General features: G+C 37.6%; 1 protein-coding gene across 4 annotated transcripts in view; it reads right to left on the reverse strand.

Moving 5' to 3' along the window:
- Positions 1-24,650, reverse strand: part of Erich6 (glutamate rich 6) — a 40,780-nt gene extending 16,130 nt beyond the window's left edge. Inside the window, exons 1-10 of one of the 4 annotated variants that reach the window (XM_021253123.2) lie at positions 24,106-24,650; positions 23,454-23,511; positions 16,550-16,641; positions 10,781-10,843; positions 10,442-10,497; positions 10,220-10,336; positions 8,673-8,774; positions 7,566-7,723; positions 6,803-6,873; positions 5,791-5,936 (exon numbers count right to left, since the gene is read on the reverse strand). In XM_021253123.2, coding sequence (XP_021108782.1) covers positions 5,791-5,936; positions 6,803-6,873; positions 7,566-7,723; positions 8,673-8,774; positions 10,220-10,336; positions 10,442-10,497; positions 10,781-10,843; positions 16,550-16,641; positions 23,454-23,511; positions 24,106-24,460 — 1,218 coding nt within the window. In that variant the 5' untranslated portion in view covers positions 24,461-24,650. The remainder of the gene's footprint in view (positions 1-5,790; positions 5,937-6,802; positions 6,874-7,565; positions 7,724-8,672; positions 8,775-10,219; positions 10,337-10,441; positions 10,498-10,780; positions 10,844-16,549; positions 16,642-23,453; positions 23,512-24,105) is intronic. The other 3 variants (XM_021253128.2, XM_021253132.2, XM_021253138.2) reach the window with 3 other exon arrangements.
- Between the last annotated feature and the right edge of the window lie 407 nt (positions 24,651-25,057).

Consider the following 25,057-nt stretch of genomic DNA (forward strand, 5'->3'; position numbering starts at 1 on the left):
AAATGAGAAATTAGAGACATTTAGAGCTAAGTGGATGCACATTGAAGCAATACTCTTAAGTGAAATAAATAGGACACATGTGTAAATACTGAATAGTTTCTCTGGTGTGAGAAACTGAAAGTGTAAATAAGGACTAAATGTATACTAGGTAATGTGAAATAGGAAGAAAAGGGGCAAAGGGGAAGGAAGTGGGAGGGCTAGGGGAAAGGATAGAAGGGAATGGGATTAATATGAGAAAATGGAAAAATAGGAACAAAATCTTTGTAAATAGGGAGGACTGGAGGGGTTGAAGGGAGGGCTGGGCAAGGGTGAAAAATAAGAACCAAGAGAGACTATGTAAAGGGGCAAATTTCCAATGATGAATGTCATTGTATTGTATACCTAAAATGTACCAATGATTAGAATGAATAATCGATAATGCAAAATAGGAAGAAAAGGTCCAAAGGGGTAGGGGTAGTGGGAGGGGCAGGGGAAAGGAAAGAAGGGAAAGGAAAAATGCTGAGAAATGGAAAAAATGGAAATAAAGTCTTTGTAAATAGGAAAGGGTGGAGGGGGTGAAGGGAGGGCTAGGAATGGGGAAAAAATAAGAACCAAGATGCATTATATAAAGGCACAATTCCCAATGAGAAATGTAATTGTGTTGTATACCTAGAATGTACCAATAAAAGAATTTAACACACGCACAAAAAAAGTACCAACAGGAAGTGGGGCGTGGTGGCACATGCCTGTAATCCCAGCACTTGGGAGACTGAGGCAGGAGGATCACTGTGAGTTGGAGACCAGCCTGGGCTACATAGAGAATTCAAGGCCAGTCTAAACTACATTAGTGAGACCCTGTTTCAAAAAAACCAACCAACCAAACAAAAAACCTACCAACAAAGAAAAGCCCTGGCCCTGACAGAGTCACTGCTGAATTCTACAAGAAATTTAGAGAACATATGCTGATACTTTTCAATGTATCAATTTCATGAAATTGTTGTTTTCAATGTTTCAATTTAAGGAAACTGAAAGGGAAGCAATATTCCCAAATTCATTCCTGAAAGCAAGCATTACCCTGATACTAAAACCAGAAAAGGATCCAACCAAAAAGGAGAATTACAGGCCAATCTCCCTAATGAGCATAGATGCAAAAATCCTCAAGAAATTACTGGCAAAGAGACTGCAGCAAATCATCAAGAAGATTATACATCATGACCAACTAAGACTCATCTCAGGGATGCATGGAAGATTCAACATATGTAAATCAATAAATGTAATACACCATATTAATAGAACCAAGGACAAAAACCACATGATCATCTCAATAGATGGACAAAAAGGCTTTGACAAAGTCCAACACTCATTCATGATAAAAACCCTACAGAAAACTGGAATAGACAGTATTTATCTCAATCTGATAAAAGCCATCTATGACAAACCAACAGCCAACATCATACTAAATTGTCAAAAACTGAAATCACTCTTATTCAATATAGTTCTTTCTATAAACATTACCCAGAGCAATTTGACAAGAGAAAGAAATAAAAGGAATAGAATAGGAAAGGAAGGAGTTAAATTATCATTATTTGCATATGACATAATACATAAGACCCCAAAAACTCCACCAAAAGACTTCTAGATTTAATAACCAAATTCAGCAGTGTAGCTGAATACAAAGTCAACACTCAAAAATGAATAGCATTCCTGTACACAAATAACAAACTCACTGAGAGAGAAATTAGGGAAACTGCACCTTTCACAATAGCATCCAAGGGGCCGGGGATTTAGCTCAGGGGTGCTGTGCCTGCCTCACAAGCATAAGGTCCTGAGCTCAATCCCTGGTACAGAAAAAAAAAAAGAAAAAGAAAAGAAAGGAATACCCAGGAATAGATCTAAAGAAGGAACTAAAAGACCTTTACATTGAAAACTATAGTACTTGAAAAAGGAGATCGAAGAGGATATCAGAAAATGGAAAGATATCCCTTGTTCTTGGGTAGGAAGAACCAATATAGTGAAAATGACCATACTTCCAAAATTTTTCTACAGATTTAATGCAATCCTAGCCAGGGATTTAGCTCAGTGGTTTTGCCGCCTGCCTCGAAAGTGCAAGGTCCTGAATTCAATCCCCGGTACCAAAAAAAAAAAAAAAAAAAAAAAAGATTTAATGCAATCCTGATCAAAATACCAACAGCATATCTCAGAATTAGAGAAAACAATCCTAAAATTCATTTGGAACAAGAAGAGATGTAGAATAGCAAAAGCAGTTCTGGGCAACAAAGGCAAGGCCAGAGGCATCATAATCCCTGGCTTGAAATTATACCACAAAGCTATTGTGATTAAAAAAACAAAAAACAAAACAAAAACAACAAAAAACAATTCAGCGTGGGACCAACAAAAAAACAGATCCAAGGATCAATGGAACAGATTAGAAAATGCAGAAAGAACTCCAACATACTCAGCTACCTCATCTTTGACAAAGGAGCCAAACACCTTCCCTGGAAGGAAGATAGCCTCTAATAAATGGTGCTGGAATAACTGGCTTCCCACATGCCAAAGTTTAAAACTAGACCCAAATCTTTCACCATTCACTAAACTAAAATCAAAATGGATCAAAGATCTAAATACTAAAAAAGAAACACATAATCTGCTGGAAGATAAAATATGTAGAACTCTTGAAGACATTGGTGTAGGCAAAGAATTTATGAACAAAGCCCCAATTGCACAGGAAATATCACAAAGAATCAACAACTAGGACCAATTATTAAAGATAAGTGCAGCAGAAAAAACCCCCCAAAAGTCCCCAAAACAAAACAAAAAAACCACCAACAGAGTGAAGAGGCAACCCATAGTGTAGGAAAAAAATTTTACCAGCTTTTCCTCAGACAAAGGATTAATATCTAGAATATATAAAGAACTAAAAAAACCCAAACAAACCCAGACCCCCCCCCAAATTTAAAGATACAATCCAAAAATGGGCATGTGAAATGAACAGATACTTCTCAGATGAAGTAGAAATGACAAATAAATATATGAAAAATGTTCAACATCACTGGTCATTTGAGAGATGCAAATTAAAACAACACTGAGATTCCATCTCACTCCAGAAAAAATGACAATTATCAAGAAAACAACTAATAGCAAATGCTGCTCCGGGGATTTAGCTCAGTGGTGCTGCCGCCTGCCTTCCAAGCCCAAGGTCCTGAGTTCGATCCCTGGTACAAAAACAAAAAAAACAAATGGTTGTGGGGTTGTGGCAAAAAAAGGAACCCTTCTCCACTCTTGGTGGGAGTGTAGACTAGTGCAACCACTGTGGAAATCAGTGTGGAGATTCCTCAAAACACTGAAACTAGAGGTTCCATTCAACTCAGCTATTCCCTGTCTTGCTATCTTCCTGAAAGGATTAACAGCATCATCCCACAGCGAAATATGCACACCCACATTTATAGTGGCACAGTTTGTAATAGCTAAATCTTAGAAACAGCACAAATGTCCATCAATCAATTAATGGATAAAGAAGATATGATTTTTTTTTATACAATGGAGTAATACAAAAGATAAGCTTGAGACACTTCTAACTAAATGGATGCACCTTGAGGCCATACTCAAGTGAAATAAACAGGACACACGTGTAAATATCGAATGATTTCTCTGGTGTGAGAAACTGAAAGTATAAATAAGGACCAAAATGCATAATAGACATTGGAAAAGTGGGAAGAAAATGTCCAAATGAGATGGGAACAAGGGCAGGAGAGGGGGAAAGGAAAGAAGGGACAAGAAAAAAAAAAAAGAAGAAGAAAGTGGAAACAAAGATTTTGTACAAAGAAGGGGTGGGGAAAAAAGAAGAAGCAAGATATATCATATACAGGTACAAATTCCCTATGTTGCATGTTATCACTATGCATATCTAAAATGTACCAATAAAATAAAAAGAGAGAGAGAGAAAAACTCAGGGCCTGTAGTGAGGCTAGCTCTCTACCCCTATACCATCATCCTCAATAATTCATTTTTGTAACTGGACTTCTTAAATATGTGGATTGATGGTCTCTTTTATCAGATCTGGAAAACTATCATCCAGCATTTCTTTAAATATTACCTCTGTCTCATCATCTTTCTGCACTTCTTTATGTATTCTGAATAAATATATTTTAGAGCTTTACATCATATACTCTCTTCTGTGTCCCTTACCTTTAAAAAAAGTTTTTAAAAACCTTTCTTTCAGGGTATTAGTTCTCTCTTCAGTTGAGTCTAACCTACTTTTATTATTATCTTTTAGGTTTTTATTTCAGTTCTAATTTTCATTTCTATAAGTTTATCTTTTTCATTTCAAATCTGATATATCAGTTTTTTCTATTTCCTCCATATATATATTATTTTTTTCTTTTTTGGTATGAATTATTTCGGAAAATTTTATTTTTTCTGCACATGTAATCCAAAGGCTTACAGCCCATCTTTCTTTTTAAAAAATTTCCTCCACATATTTTCAAGGTGATCTTTCATTGTCATAAACATGCTAGATTACTTCATTTTCAACGTTTTGTAGGTCTTTTCCTATTAGGCATTATTCCTCTAGGTTTTTGGTTATGGAATCAGGTTTCCTTGGGTTTTTGTTACTTTTCACTGTGTTCTGGTAATCAAACTTAAAAAATAATGTCCACGGGCTGAGTTGGTGGCACAGGCCTGTAATTTCAGCACTCTGGGAGGTGGAGGGAAGAGGATCCCAGGTTCAAGCCAAGAATGCTAAAAAAAAAAAAATATTAAAAATGGGCTGGGAATGTAGCTCAGTGATAAGGCCGAGTTAAATCCTCAGTTCAATCCTGGGGGGTGGGGGGTGCAAAGGGGGAAAAAAGAAAAGAAAAAAATGTGTTTGAGTAAGATTATTGCTATCCCTGAGATTCTGTATCACCCAAGAGAAACACAAACTGGTCTCAGTAATTTAATTGCTGGGAATTTGTTCTGAGAAACTATGCTTAGATACAGACATACACAAAGCTATTCAAAGCAATGTTATTTAGCATAGAAAAAATGTAATAGCATCTATGTCCAATAACAGAAATGGTTAAATACTTTATATGAAAAATCACACTGCTATTAAAATTAATGTAACATATAGTATAGAAAATACGATTTTATAATTAAGTTTAAAAAGAAAAATTGCATATATGCTACAATTATAAGCTTGTTAAAAATACAAATAAGCAAGGAAAAAAGTCTAGGACAGTGCGATCTAATAGAACATTTGAAGACAATAAGAATGTTCTGTATCTCTGCACTAGAGCATGGCAGCCATGAGTCACATATATCTATGCAGGACCCAAGATGTGTCTAATGTGACTGATGAATTATAGTTTACATTTTGTTTCATTTTAATTTAAATAGTTTAAATTTAAATAATCATATGGAATATTGCTACCATATTATTCAAGTGTAGAATATATTGCAATATTAATGTTTGAGGAAAGTGATTTGGATATTTGGTAATTATTTCCCCTTCTTTTTAATTTTCTAAGGATTCCAAACATTCTTTAATGTGTAACTATTATATTTGAAGATAAAAGACTTTATCAGAAACATCTAGAAGACATTATTTCAAGGCCTAATATGAACTGAAATGCCAACTAGTTAAAGGTGTCATGTAGACACATTTCATGAAAACTTTTTTTTTTGGTACTGGGGATAGAACTCAGGACCTTGGGCTTACAAGGCAGGCAGCAGCACAGTTGAGCTAAATCCCCAGCCCTCATGAAAGCTTTTTAAATTTCAGGTAAAACTGATTTTTGTAAAAGAGCAAATAAAAAATTACAAATGAGTTACCTTTCCGCATGCTTTCCTAGAATCACAACAAACAATGGATATGTTACTCTGTATTAGTTGGAAATAAAATGGTTCCTCATCAGTTGGCTTTTTTTCTGGAATATCCACAGAAAGTTGATAAGAAATAGTTCTGAAATTCTTTGAATCTAATAGGAAAAAGATGACAAAAATGTTTTAAATTTTTAAAAACCATTCTTCTAAAATAAAATTCAAACCCCATTGCAAATATGTTGATTTGTTAGACATTTTTTTAAAGAAAGAAAAATGAGAGCCTTCATTAAGTTAGCGAGGAACTACTTTAGTTAAAAAAATAAGAATATTCTTTTCTTTAAAAAGAAAAATGGCAATTTTTATTAAGTAGAATTTTCCAGCCCTTTGTTTTAGCCAGAAACAGTTGAATATCAAGAAATGTTACACAGCATTAAGGATTTAGTTATAAAAATGTCTTCCTCTAAATAGCTCTAAGTGGTAGAGAAAGAGCATCATGCTCAGAAAGACTAAGTAATTTATTCAGAATCAGAAACCTATAAGGAGGGAAGCAAGAATATAAATCCAGGACTTCTCATTCTAAAATCAAGGGTCATTCATCTACATCAACACTACAGCTCTGTTGGGCAGTGGGTAGACACAGCCAATATGTGAAGAAAGTAGTGTGATTTATTTTTGACAGATACTCCATACTCAAGCTTGAAAACAAAATGTAGTATGTACTTCATAAAACAAGAGACAGTAAATTTGAAAGTTCCTTGCTGCTGTCTGTAAGTGCTCTATAGATATTGCTCATTGACTTTAATGTAATAACAATGAGATGTAGACTAAGAACGCCGAAAGTCAGACGGCTGAAACACCAGATTTTATTTTGAGCCATTTTGATTGATACAGGTTTTATGTTACTTAAAAATAAAAGAATTTCAATATGACTTTCAAATACACTAATTTTATCTTTTGGTCAAATACCTGAGCTTTTTTACATTTTACAGCTGGTTTATAACGTTAGCGTCGATGAACTCACCTTCTACAGGTAAATTCATCTGTTCATTTCGCACCACAGTGAGATGTCTGGCAATTTGTCGCTCCTGTTTTCTACAAAATCAGAAATATCATGCAGAAATCTGAAATGTTGTTGAAGCTTGAATAGTATACTACAAATCTCAACTGCTCAAATGCTATTCTGTGTTATTTTTATCTGTTATTACTTATGAAACCAGGCTTTTAATCAGAGTATATGTGTGGGTATCTACGCTATTCAATGGATAAATTTCTCCAAAATAGGAATCCTGAATTGCCCCCAAAATTTGGGATTAGCAGATTCTACTTTAAATCAATGAATTTACTACATTTTCTAGGAACTTTTCAATCTGACACCCATCAGAAATTGTAATAGGCTTGCATGTTTGCTTTAGCTAATTTTCCTTTCTTTACAGGGAACACATCTTTCACAATTATCCATCTCAAGGGACATAAGGAGACCCTGTCTCAAACAACAACAACAATAACAAAAAGTTCCCCCGCCCAGTATTGAGGATTCAATCCAGGGCCTTCACACTGACCAATATCCCTCACCCTTTTTCAGTTTTAAAATTTTAAGACAGGGTCTCCCTAAATCACTAAGTTGCCCAGGCTGGGCTTGAACTGGTGGTTCTTCTGCCTCAGCCTCCCAGAGTGGTAGGATGACAGGCATGTGCTGCCACATCTGGCTAACAAAGTTCATTTTATGAAAAGCTTTCCAATTAAGTTGGCCTATCTGAGTTTCAATATCCAGGGCTCAAAGTTACCTCCGCAGGGCTTTTGCTTTTGCTTTCATTCTATCAACTTCAGCGCCATAGGCTTTGTGAGGTTTAATACTGATTAATTCAGGTTTAGAGCTTTTGATTTTTTGTTTTTCTTCATAGATACAGTCAATCAGATTTTGGAATTGAGGACAACAGGAAGTCTGAAAAAAACATAGAAGTCATTTTCATCTCATCAGCCCTAGATGAAGATGATTAGAGGGGACAAAACCAAAAAACCAGCTAATGGGGTTTATATGAAAGTCTACCGTAACTTTTATTTTTTTCTGTCTGCGGCTTTATTAAGTGGTAATTCACATACAATATGACTCACTCATTTCAAAAGTGTAACTCAAATTTTTTAAAATTGGTTTTTAGTATATCCAGAGTTATATAACTGTCACCACAATCAATTTTAGCTGTAACCCATTAGCAGTCACTTCCTCTCCATCTGGCTTCCAGAAACTGTTAGTCTACTTCTTGTTTCTCTCCATTTGCCTATTTTTTACAGTTCATATAAATGGAACCAGGAATGTCATACTTTATAATTGACTTCTTTCACTTAGCATCATGTTTTCAGGGCTCATCTATGTTGTAGCATGTTTCAGGACTTCTTTTCTGGCTGAATATATTTCACTGGATGGATATACCTCATTTTATTCATTTTTCAGCTGATGTACAATTGGGTTATTACCACTTCTGTCTATTAAGAATCATGCTGCTTTGAATGTTTGTGTACAAGTTTTTGCATGGACATATATTATCCATTTTCATAGGTATAAGCTTAGTAATGAAATCACTGGGTCATGTGGTAACTATATGTTTAACATTTCAAGGAACTGCCAGACTGTTTTCAAAAGCAGCTGCACCACTTTCTATTCCCTCTCAGCAGTGTATATTGGTTGTAATTTCTCTATATCTTTGCCAACACTTGCTATTATCAAGTTTTTAAAATTAGAACCATTCTAGGGAATGTGAACTGGTTTGCCATTGTGTTTGTCAGTTGCATTTCCCTGTTTCAAGAATGGCAGTTTAAGGGAAAAAAGCAGGGCGAGATACTACAAATGTTTAAAAATAACACTCTTTCCTCAGACAACCTGTTTTAGAACTTACACATGCTTTTGATTCAGAGTAAATGCAATCCACACTAGAAAGAAATGCCTGGAGATTGCTTCCGCAAAATTCACATGTGGGTGATAGCTCCTCCTCTTCATCCTTGAGAAAGAGAGAGATGAAGTGTGTACAGAGGACCAGCATCTCTGAGAACAGAAGGAACAAGGGCCCAGACAAAGCCAGTGAATGTCCACTGGGACAGCAGAGGTGAAGGGGATGGGCAATCTTTTCTGAGGACTCCAGAGAGACCTGAAGGGCTCCTAAAATACTTGGTGGAGAATTTTCAAGGTGCTGAGATCCTGTACCAGAGGGCATCTAGTCAGCAAGATCTGTCTGTTTTAGTATATGACATTGCTTCTAGTCAAGGGCTCATGAGGACCGGGATGCCTGGGGTGCATTTTGCCACCATTCAGTAGAGCACAACTGGGCCCCCTAAGAGCTGTGCAGAAATGACTGCTGACACTGTGAGGGAGGAGAATGTGACTACATGCAAGAGACCAGGCTAACATACTCAATTTTATGAAAAGGGTCTCAGGTGTTTGAATACCATTAACTCTTTCAATAAGTGCTAGGTTGGAAAAAGTCTTGACATTACTGTGTAGCCCACTACGAGCAACTGTCAACTTTCAAAAATGAATGAAACTCCCTTCTCAAAGGAAGCCCCATGTTGGAGCTCTGAATCCTATCTGTGCTATGAGGGTAATTCAGGAGCTGAGGCGAACCAAATAGGGAAGATAGAGTTACTGTATTTCCCCCCAAATAAGACTAGGTTTTATATCAATTTTTGCTTCAAAAGACACAACAGGACTTATTTTCGGGGGCTGTCTTATTTTTTTCATGTACAACAATGTACAAAAATTTACATTTATTCAAATACAGTCATGTCATCCTTTTCTGGAATATCATCATAACTCTCTAAATCCTGAAGGACAACTGTGCCCAGAGAATGAGAGAGAACACAGTGAAAACTGAAGTGGAGATTGGAGTTAAGCAGTTGTGAGCCAAAGAACTCCTGGACTGTCACCCACCACCAAAGCTGGCCAGAGACAAGGAAGGATTCTCCCCTATAATGTTGGCCCTGTCCATTCCTTGATCTCAGATTTCTACCCTCCAGAACTAAGAAGCAGTAAGTTTCTTTTGTTTTAAACCATTTGGCTTGTGATGCTTTATTAAACATCCCTAGGAAATAAACACAGCCATCCTAAAGCCTAGTCCAGGTTCCTGAGGACTTTGCCTTTTGATTTGAGACAGAGGCTTGCTATGCAATCCAGACCGGCCTTGAACTTACTATGTAGCCCAGGCTGGCCTCAAACTCAGCTATCTTCCTGCTTCAGCCTCCCAAATGCTGGGATTACAGGTGTGCTACATCACGCCTGACAACACTTTGTCTTTTTAAAAAATATGTTCACTTTAGCCTAGGATTTAGCTCAGTGGCACTGGGCCTGCCTTGCAAGCGCAAGGTCCTGAGTTCGATCCCCGGTACCATTTTCATTTTGTGGTATTTTATGTCATTTTACAATAACAACAAAAATATGAATTGAAATCACCCTGAAGTTAATGTCTAGGTTGGATCGCTCTTGTCTGTATGCCAGAATGGGTGGTGGCCCAATGCTGGGTAATGTTCTTAGGGAAGGCTCAAATAGTGTTATGAAGTCTTCTTTAAACTGAATTTTAAAAAAGCAAAAGAGAAAGAAAACAATTAAAGATTAAATAAGCCTTTTTTCCTCATGAGAACAATGTGCTAGTTTGGTATGATAAATATTTCTTACCTCCAACTCACATAAAATACTTAGTTTGGTCTCTTCTGGATTAACTACCCATTTTTCTGAAGAAAAAGGATACATTTAGAAGGAAAGTTAAAAATCTTTGTACAGTGTATTCCATTTTTCTTCTAGTTTGGAGACCCCCTCCCCATCTTCCTAGCCTATCTCTCTCTCTCTCTCTCTCTGTCGCGCACACACACACACACACACACACACACACACACCTAGATACACTCATATGCCCACAGTTTAAACACCCTGAGCCCCTTCATTTTCACCACCTTCCACTGTGCACGATAATTTTCTTCTGCCAGCAAAAGGACCTGACACCAAACATCCATTTACCTTTTAGCTTAGAAGCCAGGCATTTGGATTTAGCTTCCTTGACTGAAGAGAATATTGCCTTCCCTTTAAAGAAAGAGTTTACACTTATCATCAATCCTGACAAAGTAAAAATAAACTGAACATAAAATAAAGTTTGTCTCTTGAAAAAATAAGTACCCTTACTGTGTGTATCTTTTGAGTTTTTTTGTCTTTTTGCAAATAACATCGTGTGAACAATAAGTAACAAAGACCTATGTATCACATGTTTACCTATTCCTTTCTAGCCCTATAAGACTACAGGGATGAATATTTTATTTATAATCATGCTTGGCATGCCCTCTTGGTTCTGCTTCATTTAAATACCATCTGTCTACTTTGGGTCTGTTATCTATATGAAATTTTTCAGGTAGGAGAGTATTGGGCCATGAGGCTTCCAGTTAAAGACAGTTAAGTTCCCAAAGGACCCCCTTCCAAATAGCATCACATTTGTGATTAGATTTTTTAAATGAATTTTGGGGCAATGCAGTTAGACTATAGCATTCCTTCCATGGCCTCTTACTAGTCATATTCTTCTCACATGCAAAGTACGTTCATTCCATCCCAATACCTTAAGAGTCTTAATTCATTCCAGCATCAACTCTGAAGTTCAAGTTCAAAGTCTTATCTATATCATCTAAATAAGATATGGGTAAGGTTCAAGGTATAATTCATAATGAGACAAACTATTCTCCAGCTAGTCACTTGTGTAATCAAACATGTACCAAGTTTGACTGAAAAATATGGTGAGTATTTAGAGTTTTAAAAATTTATTACAGTAAAAGACACATTGCATTAGTCCCCCTCAAAATTCTTCCTCTCACTTTGAACACACTTATCCTGTCATTCTTTCCACTTTCTGACGCAGTTCTGAAAATCCTCTTTGGTGATTGTTTTAATTGTACTGTTGTGGCTGCTTCAGTGGCCTGAATAGATTTAAAATGTTTACCTTTCATGGTCATTTTGACTTTGGGAAGAGCCAGAAGTTGCACGGTGCCAGTGAATAAGGTAGATGAAGACACACCATAATATTTTTACAAGCCTGCCTTTTTGTTAGATGGCACTGGGCAGCAGTATTCACTATATTTTTTTTTATCACACCTCATAAAGACACTCATTAAAGAGGACTTCCAGAACAGCTTCATAAAGTGGCACTAACAATGGGATAAGTGTGTCTGAAGCAAGGGGGATTAACGGCAATATGTCTTTTACTGTCATAAATTTTAAAAAATTTAAACATTCATTGTGTATTTTGATCACATGGTGAGACAGATATACGAAAGGTATTTCATTCCACAGGGAGAAACAGAAGAGTGAGGTAACAGGTCCTAAGTAAGGCTGAGATCCATTAGGGTAAAGAACAGTCCTCTTTGTCTGCATGTTCTGCCTTCTAGGCCCACTGAGGAAGAGTTCTCACCTCTCAGGCTCACTGGAGTGGTGGCCTTTCCCCCAAGGCAGTTCTCCATTAGAATGATGAAGCTGAGGTTCTAGGTGGCTCCTGCCTTTGAGACTGAGGTGGAGGTAGGCCCAGCCCTCATTGCTTGTGTACTCTGCAAGCTGGTGGAGATAACACCACGAGGACAGCACTAAGGTTTGCCACTGCACTTTCCAGGGGACAGCCATCATGGCTGCACTCCACCTGGGCCTGCTGCAGCTTGACCCAGGAAGCCAAGGAACAAGGCAGCAGAATGTGGAGAGAAGAGTCTTGGAATTACTCTGCTCCCTCAGCCCTGTGCTCAGGGCCTGTATTGGGAGGTGCAGCCCTGATGATCTCTAAACTGCCTTTAGGGTTATTCTTCAATTGACTTGGACAGCAGGACTTGGTCTGTGTGGAGATAGCTAGTTAAGCTCCCCACTTATTGTTGAATAGACAGCTTGGTTGAGATGGCCCTTCCAAACTAATCTAGTCAAATTTAGCCACACCCTTCTTGTTCTTTCTTGAACAAACTTTCTCATTTTTTCCAGTATGGATAGAATGAGAATTTTCCAAAATTTTAAGTTTGCCTCCCCTTTACTTAACAATTCTATTTTAAGTCATTCCTCTCTTTTCACACTTTAGAATAAGCACTCAAAAGAAGCCAAACTACCTTCAACACTGTGTTTACAGATCTCTTTTTGTTTTGTTTTTGTTTTTTGAGAGAGGGTCTTGCTATGTCATTCAGGCTGGTCTTGAACTCACTATGTAGCCCAGGCTGGTCCCAATTTGTGATTTTCCTGCCCCAGCTCCTGAGTACTGGGATTACAGGCTGTTTATAGATTTCTTTCTTCTTTCTTTTTTGGTACTGGGGATCAAACTCAGGAACTTGTGATTGCGAGGCAGGCAAGGAACCAATGAGCTAAATCTCCAGCCCTGTTCATAGATTTCTTAGGCCCAATACCCAATTTCTTTTTTTTTCTTTTCTTTTTTTTTGTTAAATTCTTTTATTGGTACATTTTAGGTATACAACACAATTACATTTCTCATTGGGAATTGTACCCTTACACAATGCATCCTGGTTCTTATTTTTTCCCCATTCCTAGCCCTCCCTTCACCCCCTCCACCCTTCCCTCTTTACAAAGACATTATTTCCATTTTTTCCATTTCTCATCATTTTTCCTTTCCCTTCTTTCTTTTCCCCTGACCCTCCCACTACCCCTACCCCTTTGGACCTTTTCTTCCTATTTTGCATTATCGATTATTCATTCTATTCATTCATTCATTCTATTCATTCTATTCATTGGTACATTTTAGGTATACAATATAATGACATTCATCATCGGAAATTTGCACCTTTACATAATGTCTCTTCGTTCTTATTTTTCTTATTTTTTTAATTTTTTTTTTTATTAAATTCTTTTACTGGTACATTTTAGGTACACAACACAATTACATTTCTCATTGGGAATTGTACCTTTATATAATGCATCTTGGTTCTTATTTTTTCCCCATTCCTAGCCCTCCCTTCACCCCCTCCACCCTTTCCTATTTACAAAGACTTTATTTCCATTTTTTCCATTTCTCAGCATTTTTCCTTTCCCTTCTTTCCTTTCCCCTGCCCCTCCCGCTACCCCTTTGGACCTTTTCTTCCTATTTTACATTATCGATTATTCATTCTAATCATTGGTACATTTTCGGTATACAATACAATGACATTCATCATTGGAAATTTGCCCCTTTACATAGTCTCTCTTGGTTCTTATTTTTCACCCTTGCCCAGCCCTCCCTTCAACCCCTCCATTCCTCCCTATTTACAAAGATTTTGTTCCTATTTTTCCATTTTCTCATATTAATCCCATTCCCTTCTATCCTTTCCCCTAACCCTCCCACTTCCTTCCCCTTTACCCCTCTTCTTCCTATTTCACATTTCCTATTATACATTTTAGTCCTTATTTACACTTTCAGTTTCTCACACCAGAGAAACTATTCAGTATTTATACATGTGTGTCCTATTTATTTCACTTAAGAGTATCGCCTCAATGTGCATCCACTTAGCTATAAATGTCTCTAATTTCTCATTTTTTCCAATACCCAATTTCATCCTTCACAAGTTCTACTCTCCACAGAACACCAGAACACAAGCACAATTTAGCAAAGTTCTTTGCCACTTTATATCAAGGGGGCTTTTTCTCCATTGTCTAACAACACGTTCTTATTTTCATCTGAGACCTTTATCGTCTATATTTCTACCATTTTGATCATGACCAGTTAGATATCTCTAAAAAGATTGAAATTTTTTCTACAGTTCTTGTTTTATGAGTCCTAACCATAATAATTATATAAAATAATAAGATGCGGTAGAGTTTCTATCTCCCAGACTGTCAAAAATTTTAAAAAGTGACAATATCAAATACTGGGAAGGACAGGAAAAGAGTGGTCTCAACAACTCTTGGTGGAAGTATGCATTGGATTAACTTTTTAGGAAGGTAATGATCAAAATATATAACCTTTTACCCTATAATGACACTTTCTTGGTATCTATTTTAGAGAAATACTTGCATATGTACACAAAAAGGAAGAGATTTACTGAAACATTGTACAAGTAAATATCTGCAAATGACTTTACACATCAGTTAGAGAATCTTTAAATAAACAATTGCACATTTATACTACATACTATTACAAAACAATTAGTAAGAATGAGGAAATTCTGCATTCACTGACCTGGAAAATTTCTAAGGGATAGTATTAAGTGAAAAAGCAAGTGAAACAACATATTCAGTGTGACACCATTCATATAAACAAGAAGAAAAAAACTGAAAGGGCTAATCTGTCTGTACTTCTAAATGAACGTAAAAAATTAGAAAAATATTTGGAAGATATATAACAGAATCTTGATAACCTCTGAAATTGATGATAGTTGTCAAAACAAACTTGTTTTTTGACTTTGTAAAAATAAGACTATGTTTATATATTGATTATACCACTGAACGCTTAATAATGAATTGGGAATGTGGGGTATGATTCCATCTCTATTCTACACTTATTTTAATTCCTTTCTTTCAATCGCCCTGGAATCCTCACCAATCGGGTGTTCAGGCCCACAATTACGTGGAAGCAGGTCCTGTCAACACTACCAATGACCTGCAAATACTGCTGAAACAAGTTTTCAGTCCTCATCTTCCTGACCCTAAGTACCATTTGACCCAGTTATCATTCTTCTCCTTGAGACACTTTCTTGGCATCCAGGAGAGTTTACCAGATTTTCTTCTATATCAAGGATCCTTTTTATCACTCTCCATCTTGTGTGTGCAAGTTCACAAAAGAATGCCCTGGGCTCAAGGATTAATATGTTAGATGGTGTCACTCCTCTGCACAAATCCTCCAGGGACTTCCCACTTCTCTACCAGTGAAAGAGATTCAGTGCTCATTATCTCTTTGGCCTTATCCCCTAGGATTCTCCTCCTTGCTTACTCCACGGCAGCAATACAGGCCTCACTGATCCCTTTGTCTGACGCTCTTCCTTCACAGGTTGTCATGGCTCATTCTCTTTCCTTCAGCTTTTTGCTCAAATATCTCAGCTTCTCAGTAAAGACTTCTCTGAGGCATTCTGTGCAAGCTCCCAGCCCTCCCTCCATGATGCTTTCCATTTCCTCTATTTTTATCTTGAGTATTTACATCATCTACTGCATTACCTACTTGCATATTTATTTTGTGAATTATTCCTCTCACTGTCACCTCCAACTCCCACACTTTGATGCAAGATCAAGGAGAAAGGGGATTACATTGTTCTGTTTACGTTTAGTTCACTAGGACAGAGGTTAGATAGGTACTTTGGATGACAGGTGCCCAAAAGCATGTGATGAATAAATGATGTACTATACAACTTGAATATAAATGTTGAAAAGCAAAGCTATTTATAATGATTACTTCTGAGAAATATATGAGAATATGTTAAAATTTTAGGTTTTACATTTTTGTATTTACTAATGGTTTGATATTTTTAGAACCAGGTACATATGTCACTTCTATAATAAAAAAATATCAAAACCTAATGCACATTATTTCTTGGTGGACATAAAAGTTACCATTTATTGAATATTAGGAGTTTACTTAATCTCACTTTGATCATCATAGCAACCCAGTGAAAATTTTATTATTCCTAAGAGATGAACAGTCTGACTCAATGAGGTTGGGTAATTTACCCAATATCACAATGTTATTTTGTGTAGCAACTAAGATTCAAAGCTAACTCAACTGTTCCTCCATTCTTGGGATATTTCCAATATGTGCCCCCCCCCCCCCCCGCCGAAAAGCTAGGAAATCAAACTACTCACTTCGGCTCTTTTTATCAGACAATTCTTGAGGCCAACTTTCTTCTGTTTGTACTGACATTGGAATTCCTGGATACAAATTTTTATACATAGTTCTGAAATTTAAATAAAATGTTAGTTTTAATTATACTTACATGGTTGTTAGCAAGTCTACTAAATACAGTAATTTAATAATCAAATAACAAATACACATAGATGAACCTCATTCTATTTTTCTTGAAATGTTTTCTTCTAGTCCTAACTTTTCAATAAATTTAGACACAGGATGTATATCAAGTCTGTATTTTGGAAAGTCTTCCTTCCTAAATCCTAGAGGTTTCTAATATCATATTGTTTTCTCAGGGATTTCCTACCACTCTATCTATAATTGTTGGTGGTAGTGACGTGTTTACTTGAATTTAAATTGGCATGAATTGTTTGTTTCCTTTTTTTGTTGTTGTTGTTCATTTCCAATAGCTTCAAAACAATCCAACTCGTTTTAAAGGGCTGACAAATTAAATTCATAATATTTAAACAATTTGTATTCTTTTTTGAGTAGTTTAATCATTTATTTGTTATCACTGATATGATAGGAAGGCAGGAATTTGACTTTTACTAGTTTAAATATCTCTTATTGGAAATGAGTAAACAATATTGCTTTTCAATAATTGTATCTTTTAAATTTATCAAATAATATTTTTTCAAACAATTTAGTCACTTTTAGTATTGTCACTTTTTCACATTTGTCAGTTCTTTCATATCTCTATCTGCCTTCTTTTTTGGTGCTTTGTTGCATGGCACATTGCATCAGTGAAGTGTTTTGTTTTTCAATTCTGAAATGACTGTGTCCTGTAATAGGCAAAGGACTCTGCAGAAGCCACCTGTGCATCTCCCTGAGGAAGTCTTGTTTATCTAACCTCCCAGAGAAACAAGCTATAGGGACTCTGAGTAAAGCAACATTAAAGAGAATCCCCAGACAACATTTAATATGTGTTTTTTTCAGTTCAGTAGTTAAAAATTTAATACCTCATTCCTTATTCATTTTGCTTTCCTTAGCCTAACACCAAAGATTGTTTCTGGAATTCTATATAAAAATAGTAGACAGAGGGAGGATTATAACAAAATTAACATTGCTGAGAACGCATTACTCAGTAGTGGGGAGTTGCTTTTACTCACCATTGGTCCACTTATCTTTACAAAAGCCAAGCAAAGTGGGTATTCATGTTTTGTTTTTGCATGCAAAGAAACTGAGGCTCATGGAGATTAGGGAACTTCTAAATCATCACTAGAGTCTTCTCTCTGGCTCTAAAACCTGTATCTCCACTTTCATCTACCTTCTAAAATTTGTCCTATTTTCAACCAGAATAGTTGAATGAAGGTAATTAAATACAGAAATTGAACAAACACTGGTTGCATTTTTAGGACATGTTCCTTTAAAAAACATTCATAAGGTGTACTTTGAAATATCTAAATCTGTATCTATACAAATTAAGAATTTGATCTAGGAAAGAGAGATTTTCATGGACTGAAATTGTGTAATAGCAATTCCAGGTCAAGATTGCAGCTGTGTACACAATTCCCTCCCCTCGTCTCCCCTTTCTTCACCTTTCCTTTCCAAGATATTACTGAAGTAAGAGGCACTTTAAACAATCAGCACTGGAAAACAAGTTGGTGGACAAACACTACTGAAGAGGTCCTTAAAAGAAAGAACGTACATGGCTATAGGTTGAGGGAAAGCCAGAGCAGAGCACTACAACTCAAGGCAAGAGAAGGTGTTTTTGAAAAGGAATTTAGCTCCTGAGAAACTTCTTCAGTGGTGACAAACTGGTTGCACGGGTGCCACAACCAGCTGTTTGTTATCACTGAAAGCTCTAGAAGGTTTGCCATCATTGGTCTAGGTCAACTCAAGCAAACACAGAAAGGCAGGATCTGGCAACTGTCATCAGAGTAGTCCAAGGAGTGAACTTGGCACAGCTGGCCAGGCAGGTCCCTTCCTCTCCCTTTCTATGGGACAGACGGCAGCAGTTTTAATATCCAAAGGTCCAAAGAACAGCTAAAAACTGTGGGCAACCTGCTCAGAGATGTTTCAGTCCCGAGAGAGAAGCAGAGTGGGGAATGAGATTATTCTGGACTTGTCCAACAGGTTTTGGAGAAAAAGGAAGAAGAGATACTCCATTCACAGCAAAGTGTCCTGTTCCTAACTCCAGAAATAGTCCAGTTACCTAGCTTAACTGCTTCCTGCCCACAGGAGGTCAGCTCACTTATATCCACCCACAGTACAAGGTCCTGTGTAAACCTTGCAAATTCTTAAGCACTCAGCTGCAGGAGGGTTCTACTGTAGGTATCAGTCATTCATTTAGGCATATAAATGAGTAACTAAGGATTGCCAGGTGATTGAGGATAATCAGTAACACAAAAAAGAACAGAGCAAGATAAATGGAATAAACACTGGCCATAAGAAATAACAAGGAATACATATAACAAAGGAGAACTTTAATATAATAGTGTTATCAGCAAGATTAAAAAACAACAAACTGGGCCCAAGTTTTGGCTCAGTGGTACCACACCTGCCTCGCAAGCACAAGGCCCTGAATTCTATCCCTGGTACCACAAAAACAAAAAAGCACAAACAAAACCAATTTTATTTTATTTTTTTCCGTATGTAAAAAATTAACCTCAAACCTTTATTTCCATACATAAAAATAACCCAAAAAACTATTTTAAATAGAAACAATCATGGACCTACTGGTTATTTTGGTTTTTTAATCCCAAAATTAAAAAAAAAATTCAGTACAAGGACTGTATAATAATATGAACACATCAAAAATCTTGAAGACACTGAAAATATGAAGCAAACAAAAATGAAAGATGGAGAGTCTATTCCACAGGCCCAACAGTCTCTAGCAGGCATTTTGAAGGGAGGATGATAAAAAATGGGGGAGGGAATAATCAAGTAGCAGAAGGGTTTGAAAATCAGAATGATCAGCAATACTGGATACTAGCAGGCAATAAAGCACTGTTTTCAAAGCTCTGAGCGAAAATGGTTTTAAACTCATTCTTTTATGCTAGATTATCAATAATAAATAAAGTATAGAGGCAAAATGAAGAAATTTCCAGGCAGACAAGCAATCAGAAATTTGACTACCCACAAGAGAGATTTACATGAAAAAAAAAAATCACTTGAGGAATCTCTCCACCAAAGGGAAAAGGAATAAAAGAAAAGTGAGAATCAAGGAAACATGGCCTTTTAAGTCTAATTCAGAAAGAGCGAAGACAATGGAAAATAACTGAGTTGAAAATTTCACTTTTTAGGTGGTAACTTTTATAGACATGGAATTCTTTTCTTTTTTTTTTTCCTTTTTTTTTTTTTTGGTACTGGGGATCGAACTCAGGTCCTTGTGCTTGCACAGCAGGTGGTGAAACCACTGAGCTAAATCCCCGGCCCTGGAATTATTTTCTTATCCCTGGATCTAATCACAATGGGTTTTTTCACATAAAATTATACGTATTGTGTATTGGTTTTTAATTTTTTCAACTCAATGTGTACCTGAAGGAATAAAGGTTAATTATAATCAATAAAACAATAAAACTTTGCAAAGTACTATAATTTCATATGAATGTATATTTTAATATAACTTGTTCTATATAGTTTATTGTTAGAAAACAGGTTAGAGAAGTGGAAAGAAGTGCATTAATTTGTTAATGTTTTATAATAGAATCCAATGTATACTTTCTAAAATTGATAAATCAAGAAAAAAAAGGGTTTAAATACTTTTTTTTTCTTTTTTGGTACAGGGGATTGGACTCCCATCCTTGCACTTGCAGAGGAGATGGCGAAACTACTGAGCTAAATCCCCAGCCCAGGTTCAAATACTTTAAAGTCTGAAATGCTGGAAAAACTAAAAATAATATAACTACCCAAAACAGAGAGGTGAGAAGTCAATAGTTATGTCAGAAAAAGATAAATCAAGGAATGAAAATGTTATTTAAAATTAAATGGAAACAAAACTGAGACTGTTAACAGTGTATTAACTCTGGAAAAGAGAGTAAATTTCTCAATTGTATATCTTTGCATATTTTAAACATACATATATTATCTTTTACAAAATAGTTGAATTAAAAGTAAAAGGAAAAACATGTAAATGGCAGAGAACAACTTCCCTCATGGTCAAGAATATGCAAGTTGTGCAGCCAATATCATACTAAATGGTCAAAAACTGAAATCCTTCACACTAAAATCAGGAAAAAGACAAGGATGTCCACTATCACCACTCCTGTTCAATATAGTTGGAAACATTACCCATGGCAATTAGACAACAGAAAGAAATAAAAGGAATAAAGACAGGAAACGAAGAAGTCAAATTGTCATTATTTGCAGATGACATGATACTCTATATAGAAGACCCCAAGAACTCCACCAAAAGTCTTCAAGACTTAATAACCAAATTCAGTAGAGTAGCTGGATAGAAGTAGCTGGATACTCCACCAAAAATCTTCTAGACTTAATAACCAAATTCAATAAAGTAGCTGGATACAAGGTCAACACACAAAAATCAATAACTTTCCTCTACAGGAACAACAAACTCACTGAGAGAGAAACAGGGCAAACAATTCCTTTCACAATAGCATCCAAAAAACTGAAATACCTAGGAATCAACCTAACAAAATAAATCAAAGACCTCTTCTCTGAAAACTATGGCACTCTGAAAAGAGAGATTGAAGATGATATCAGAAAATGGAAAGACATCCCCTGCTCCTGGGTAGGAAGGATCAACATAGTGAAAATGGCCATACTTCCAAAACTGCTATATAGATTCAATGCAATCCCAGTTGAAATCCCAGCAGCATACTTCAAGGACCTTGAGAAAACAATCCAAAAATTCATTTGGAATAAGAAGAGACCCAGAATAGCAAAAGCATTTCTAGGTAACAGAGACATGGCAGGGGGTATTACAACACCCAACTTGAAACTCTACTACAAAGCTACTGTGATAAAAACAGCATGGTCCTGGCAAAGAAACAGACCTGAGGACCAGTGGAACAGATTAGAAGATCCAGAGACAACTCCAGAGATACTCAGCCACTTCATCTTTGACAAAGGAGCCAAACACCCTCACTGGAGGAAAGATAGCTTCTTTAATAAATGGTGCTGGAAAAATTGGGTTTCAACTTGTCAAAGATTGAAACTAGACCTGTATCTCTCACCATAAACTAAACTAAAATTGAAATGGATTAAAGATCTAAATATTAAAACTGAACCAGCTGGAACAGAGGTTAGGTTGAACTCTTGAAGACATCGGTGTAGGAAAACATTTTATGAACAAAACTTCAGTTGCTCGTGAACTAGCACAAACAATCAACAAGTGGGATCTCTTCTTATTAAAAGCCTTCTGCACAGCAAGAGAAACCACCAGCAGTGTGAAGAGACAACCCACAATGTGGGAAAAAATTTTCACCTGCTGTTCCTTAGACAAAGGTCTACTATCTAGAATCTATAAAGAACTTTAAAAAATCAGATCTCCCAAATTTAAAGACCCGGTCAAAAATGGGTATCTCAAATGAACAGACATTTCTTAGACAAAAAAGTAGTAATAGCAAATAAACATATGAAAAATGTTCAACATCACTGGTCATTTGAGAGATGCAAATGAAAACAACGCTGGGATTCCACCTCACCCCAGAAAGAATGGCTGCTATCATGAAATCAACCAATAACAAATGCTGGCAGGGCTGTGGGGAAAGAGGAACCCTGCTCCACTGCTGGTGGGAGTGTAGACTGGTGCAACCACTGTGGAAATCAAAATGGAGATAGAACTAGGACTGGAAGTCCCATTTGACCCAGCTATTCCCCTGATGGGTATCTTCCCAAAAGAATTAAAAGAATCATACCACAGTGATATATGTGCACTCATGTTCATAGAAGAACAATTTGTAATAGCTAAAACTTGGAAACGGCCCAATTGCCCATCAACTGGAGACTGGATGAAGTGTGTGGTTTTTTTAAAAAAATAAAATGGAGTACTACTCAGCCATAAAAAATGAGAAATTAGAGAGATTTATAGCTAAATGGATGCACATTGAGGCAATACTCTTAAGTGAAATAAATAGGACACACATGTGTAAATACTGAATAGTTTCACTAGTGTGGGAAACTGAAAGTGTAAATAAGGCCTAAAAGGTATAACAGATAATGTGAAATAGGAAGAAAAGGGGCAAAGGAGAAGGGGAAGTGGGAGGGGTAGGGGAAAGGAAAGAACGGAATGGAATTAATATGAGAAAATGAAAAAGTGGAAACAAAGTCTTTGTAATTAGGGAGGGATGGAGGGGTTGAAGGGAGGGTGGGGGGGGAGAAAATAAGAACCAAGAGAGATTATGTAAAGGTGCAAATTTCCAATGATGAATATCATTATATTGTATACCTAAAATGTACCAATAAAATAAAATTTTAAAAAAAGAATATACAAGTTGTGGACTTAGGCTTGGTGTGATTTTTCAGGGAAGTTTTATAAAGATGTTCCAAAGGTGTTTCTCTTATGTTTCTGTCTTAACTAAAGCATTTTAATAGCAATGAGAATGCCACAATTTCCACTTCCCTCCACCAAAGGTGTTTCTGGTCACTGTTGCATTTGGCTATGAGAGACTTACGTTCTTAATTCCATAGTACTTACTAGGGCACCCAGGCAATATTTATTTCAAGTTACACTGAGAAGAGGACATGCTCTATTTATACAGCTAGGTAATACATAAGCAGAAGATAGGGAGGGGCTTATCTTATCTCTTCCAAAGTGTCTACCAGTGGAGATTAAACAATTTTTTGAATAAATTGTAAATGTCCTGGTTTATCTGACTCTACTTCCTAACATGTATATCCTACAGCTAAATGTTACTTGCTTCAAAAAATATAGGAAAGTTGAGAATATTTTCTTACCTATCTAATTTCACTTCAGACATGTCTTTCCTAAATGTATGAAATATTTTAGGAAAACCTGTTAAATGAAACATTTAAAATTTTAGCCACTCCCTCTAAATCAGTAGTCCTCAAAAGGGCAATTTTGTCCCCTGGGGAACATGAGGCAATATCTGGAAACATTTTTGATCGTCGTCTGTGTGTGTGGCCAGGGATCCTACTGAAAAACCTACAGTGCACAGGACAGCTCACTCCCAGCCCAATCAAAGAATTATCCTGGTCTAAATGTCAACTTTGGGAGTTTCAGAAACCGACTCTAAATCACTGCTGTGCCTCTCTTTTATAAGGCAGTGGCTGAGTGATTCCACTACAGGAAATCAAAAACACAAAAGAAAGCTGGGCTTTATCTACAGGACAGTTCCAGTAGCACGGCACCCTCAAGCGCGGCTCCTCCAGGGATAACGAGCACCGCAAACAGCCCGCCTTAGTTTCACCTTTTACGAAGCGACTCATCTACATCCTAAATTATGAACCATGCCCACAGCCCAGCTCAAATGCCAGAGGAGACAGAGATGGACCGGGTGCGTGTGTAGTGCAGCTGGTAGCGAGGAGAACCCCAGGCAGAAGTGGGCCGGGGCGTGGGGAGCAGCCGAGCACGGCTGGCAGGGCGTACTCTGCTGGGAGGAGACGTGGGACGGCGGGGTCTCGGCGAGCGACGGGCTCCACTTGAGGCTTGAGGGCGCGGAGGGCGAGGAGGGCGGCGTCGGACTCAGGCTGGGGCTGACCACGCTGATCAAGTGGGGCCGGGGTTCCAGCGACTCCTCCCATTCATCGTCCCTGTCATGGGGGTCAAAGATCGTCCAGAGGTCTTCGTCGGGGAACCTCCCAGGGTCCTCCACTTCCGGCTCCTCCACCTTCGCTTTCTCCTCCGCCGCTGCCACCGCCTCCTCCACCTCCTCCACCTTTTCCTTCACCTCCTCTTCCACCTCGTCCTCCTCCTCTTCCTCTCCTAGCTCCTCCTCCTTCATGCCCTCCTCCTTTTCTTCGGGCTCTCGGAGGCTTCGTTGCGGGCGCTGGTAGGACACGCTGGGCGGGAAGCGGAGCTGCTGCTAGCACTGTCTGGTGCAGTCGCCGCCTAGGCCTGTCAAGTCCCCAGGCGCCTGGCTCAGCGAAGCGTCTGTCCATCTCCCTGGGCAACGCCTACCCCCTACCCCCGCGCCGAGCCTGCCGGATTTAAAGAGGCAGGACGCCTTTAGCCCCCAGGCGTAGGTGTCGAGAGACCGCGGGCTGGGCGACCCTCAAGTTCTTTTCCAGCCCTGCTCCAGCGGAGGGTGTGGGAGGGTGTCATCCAGACCCATCGCGGCCTGGGGCAAGTGATCAGCTTACTTGAATTTTTTAAAAAGTGGGCGCAGGAACCGGCTTGTACACCCTTAAAGCCATTGCTTATCGGAATGTTGTGGGGTTGAAGTAGACAGATGCCTGTTGGAACTTTCGGCCGAATTCTGTTTACAAAACCAGGCGTTAGCCTTTGAGTTTTAAAACTATGGCCTTCAGTATTACCTTGATTATGAGATTTTTGACATCCCTGTCCCTTTTATTTTGGAGCAGAGAAAATTTGCACCTTA

This window comes from Heterocephalus glaber, unplaced genomic scaffold (genome assembly GCF_053883595.1).
Source record: "Heterocephalus glaber isolate CG9 unplaced genomic scaffold, H.glaber_assembly_v1.0 deba00001504, whole genome shotgun sequence".
Lineage (NCBI taxonomy): Eukaryota > Metazoa > Chordata > Mammalia > Rodentia > Bathyergidae > Heterocephalus > Heterocephalus glaber.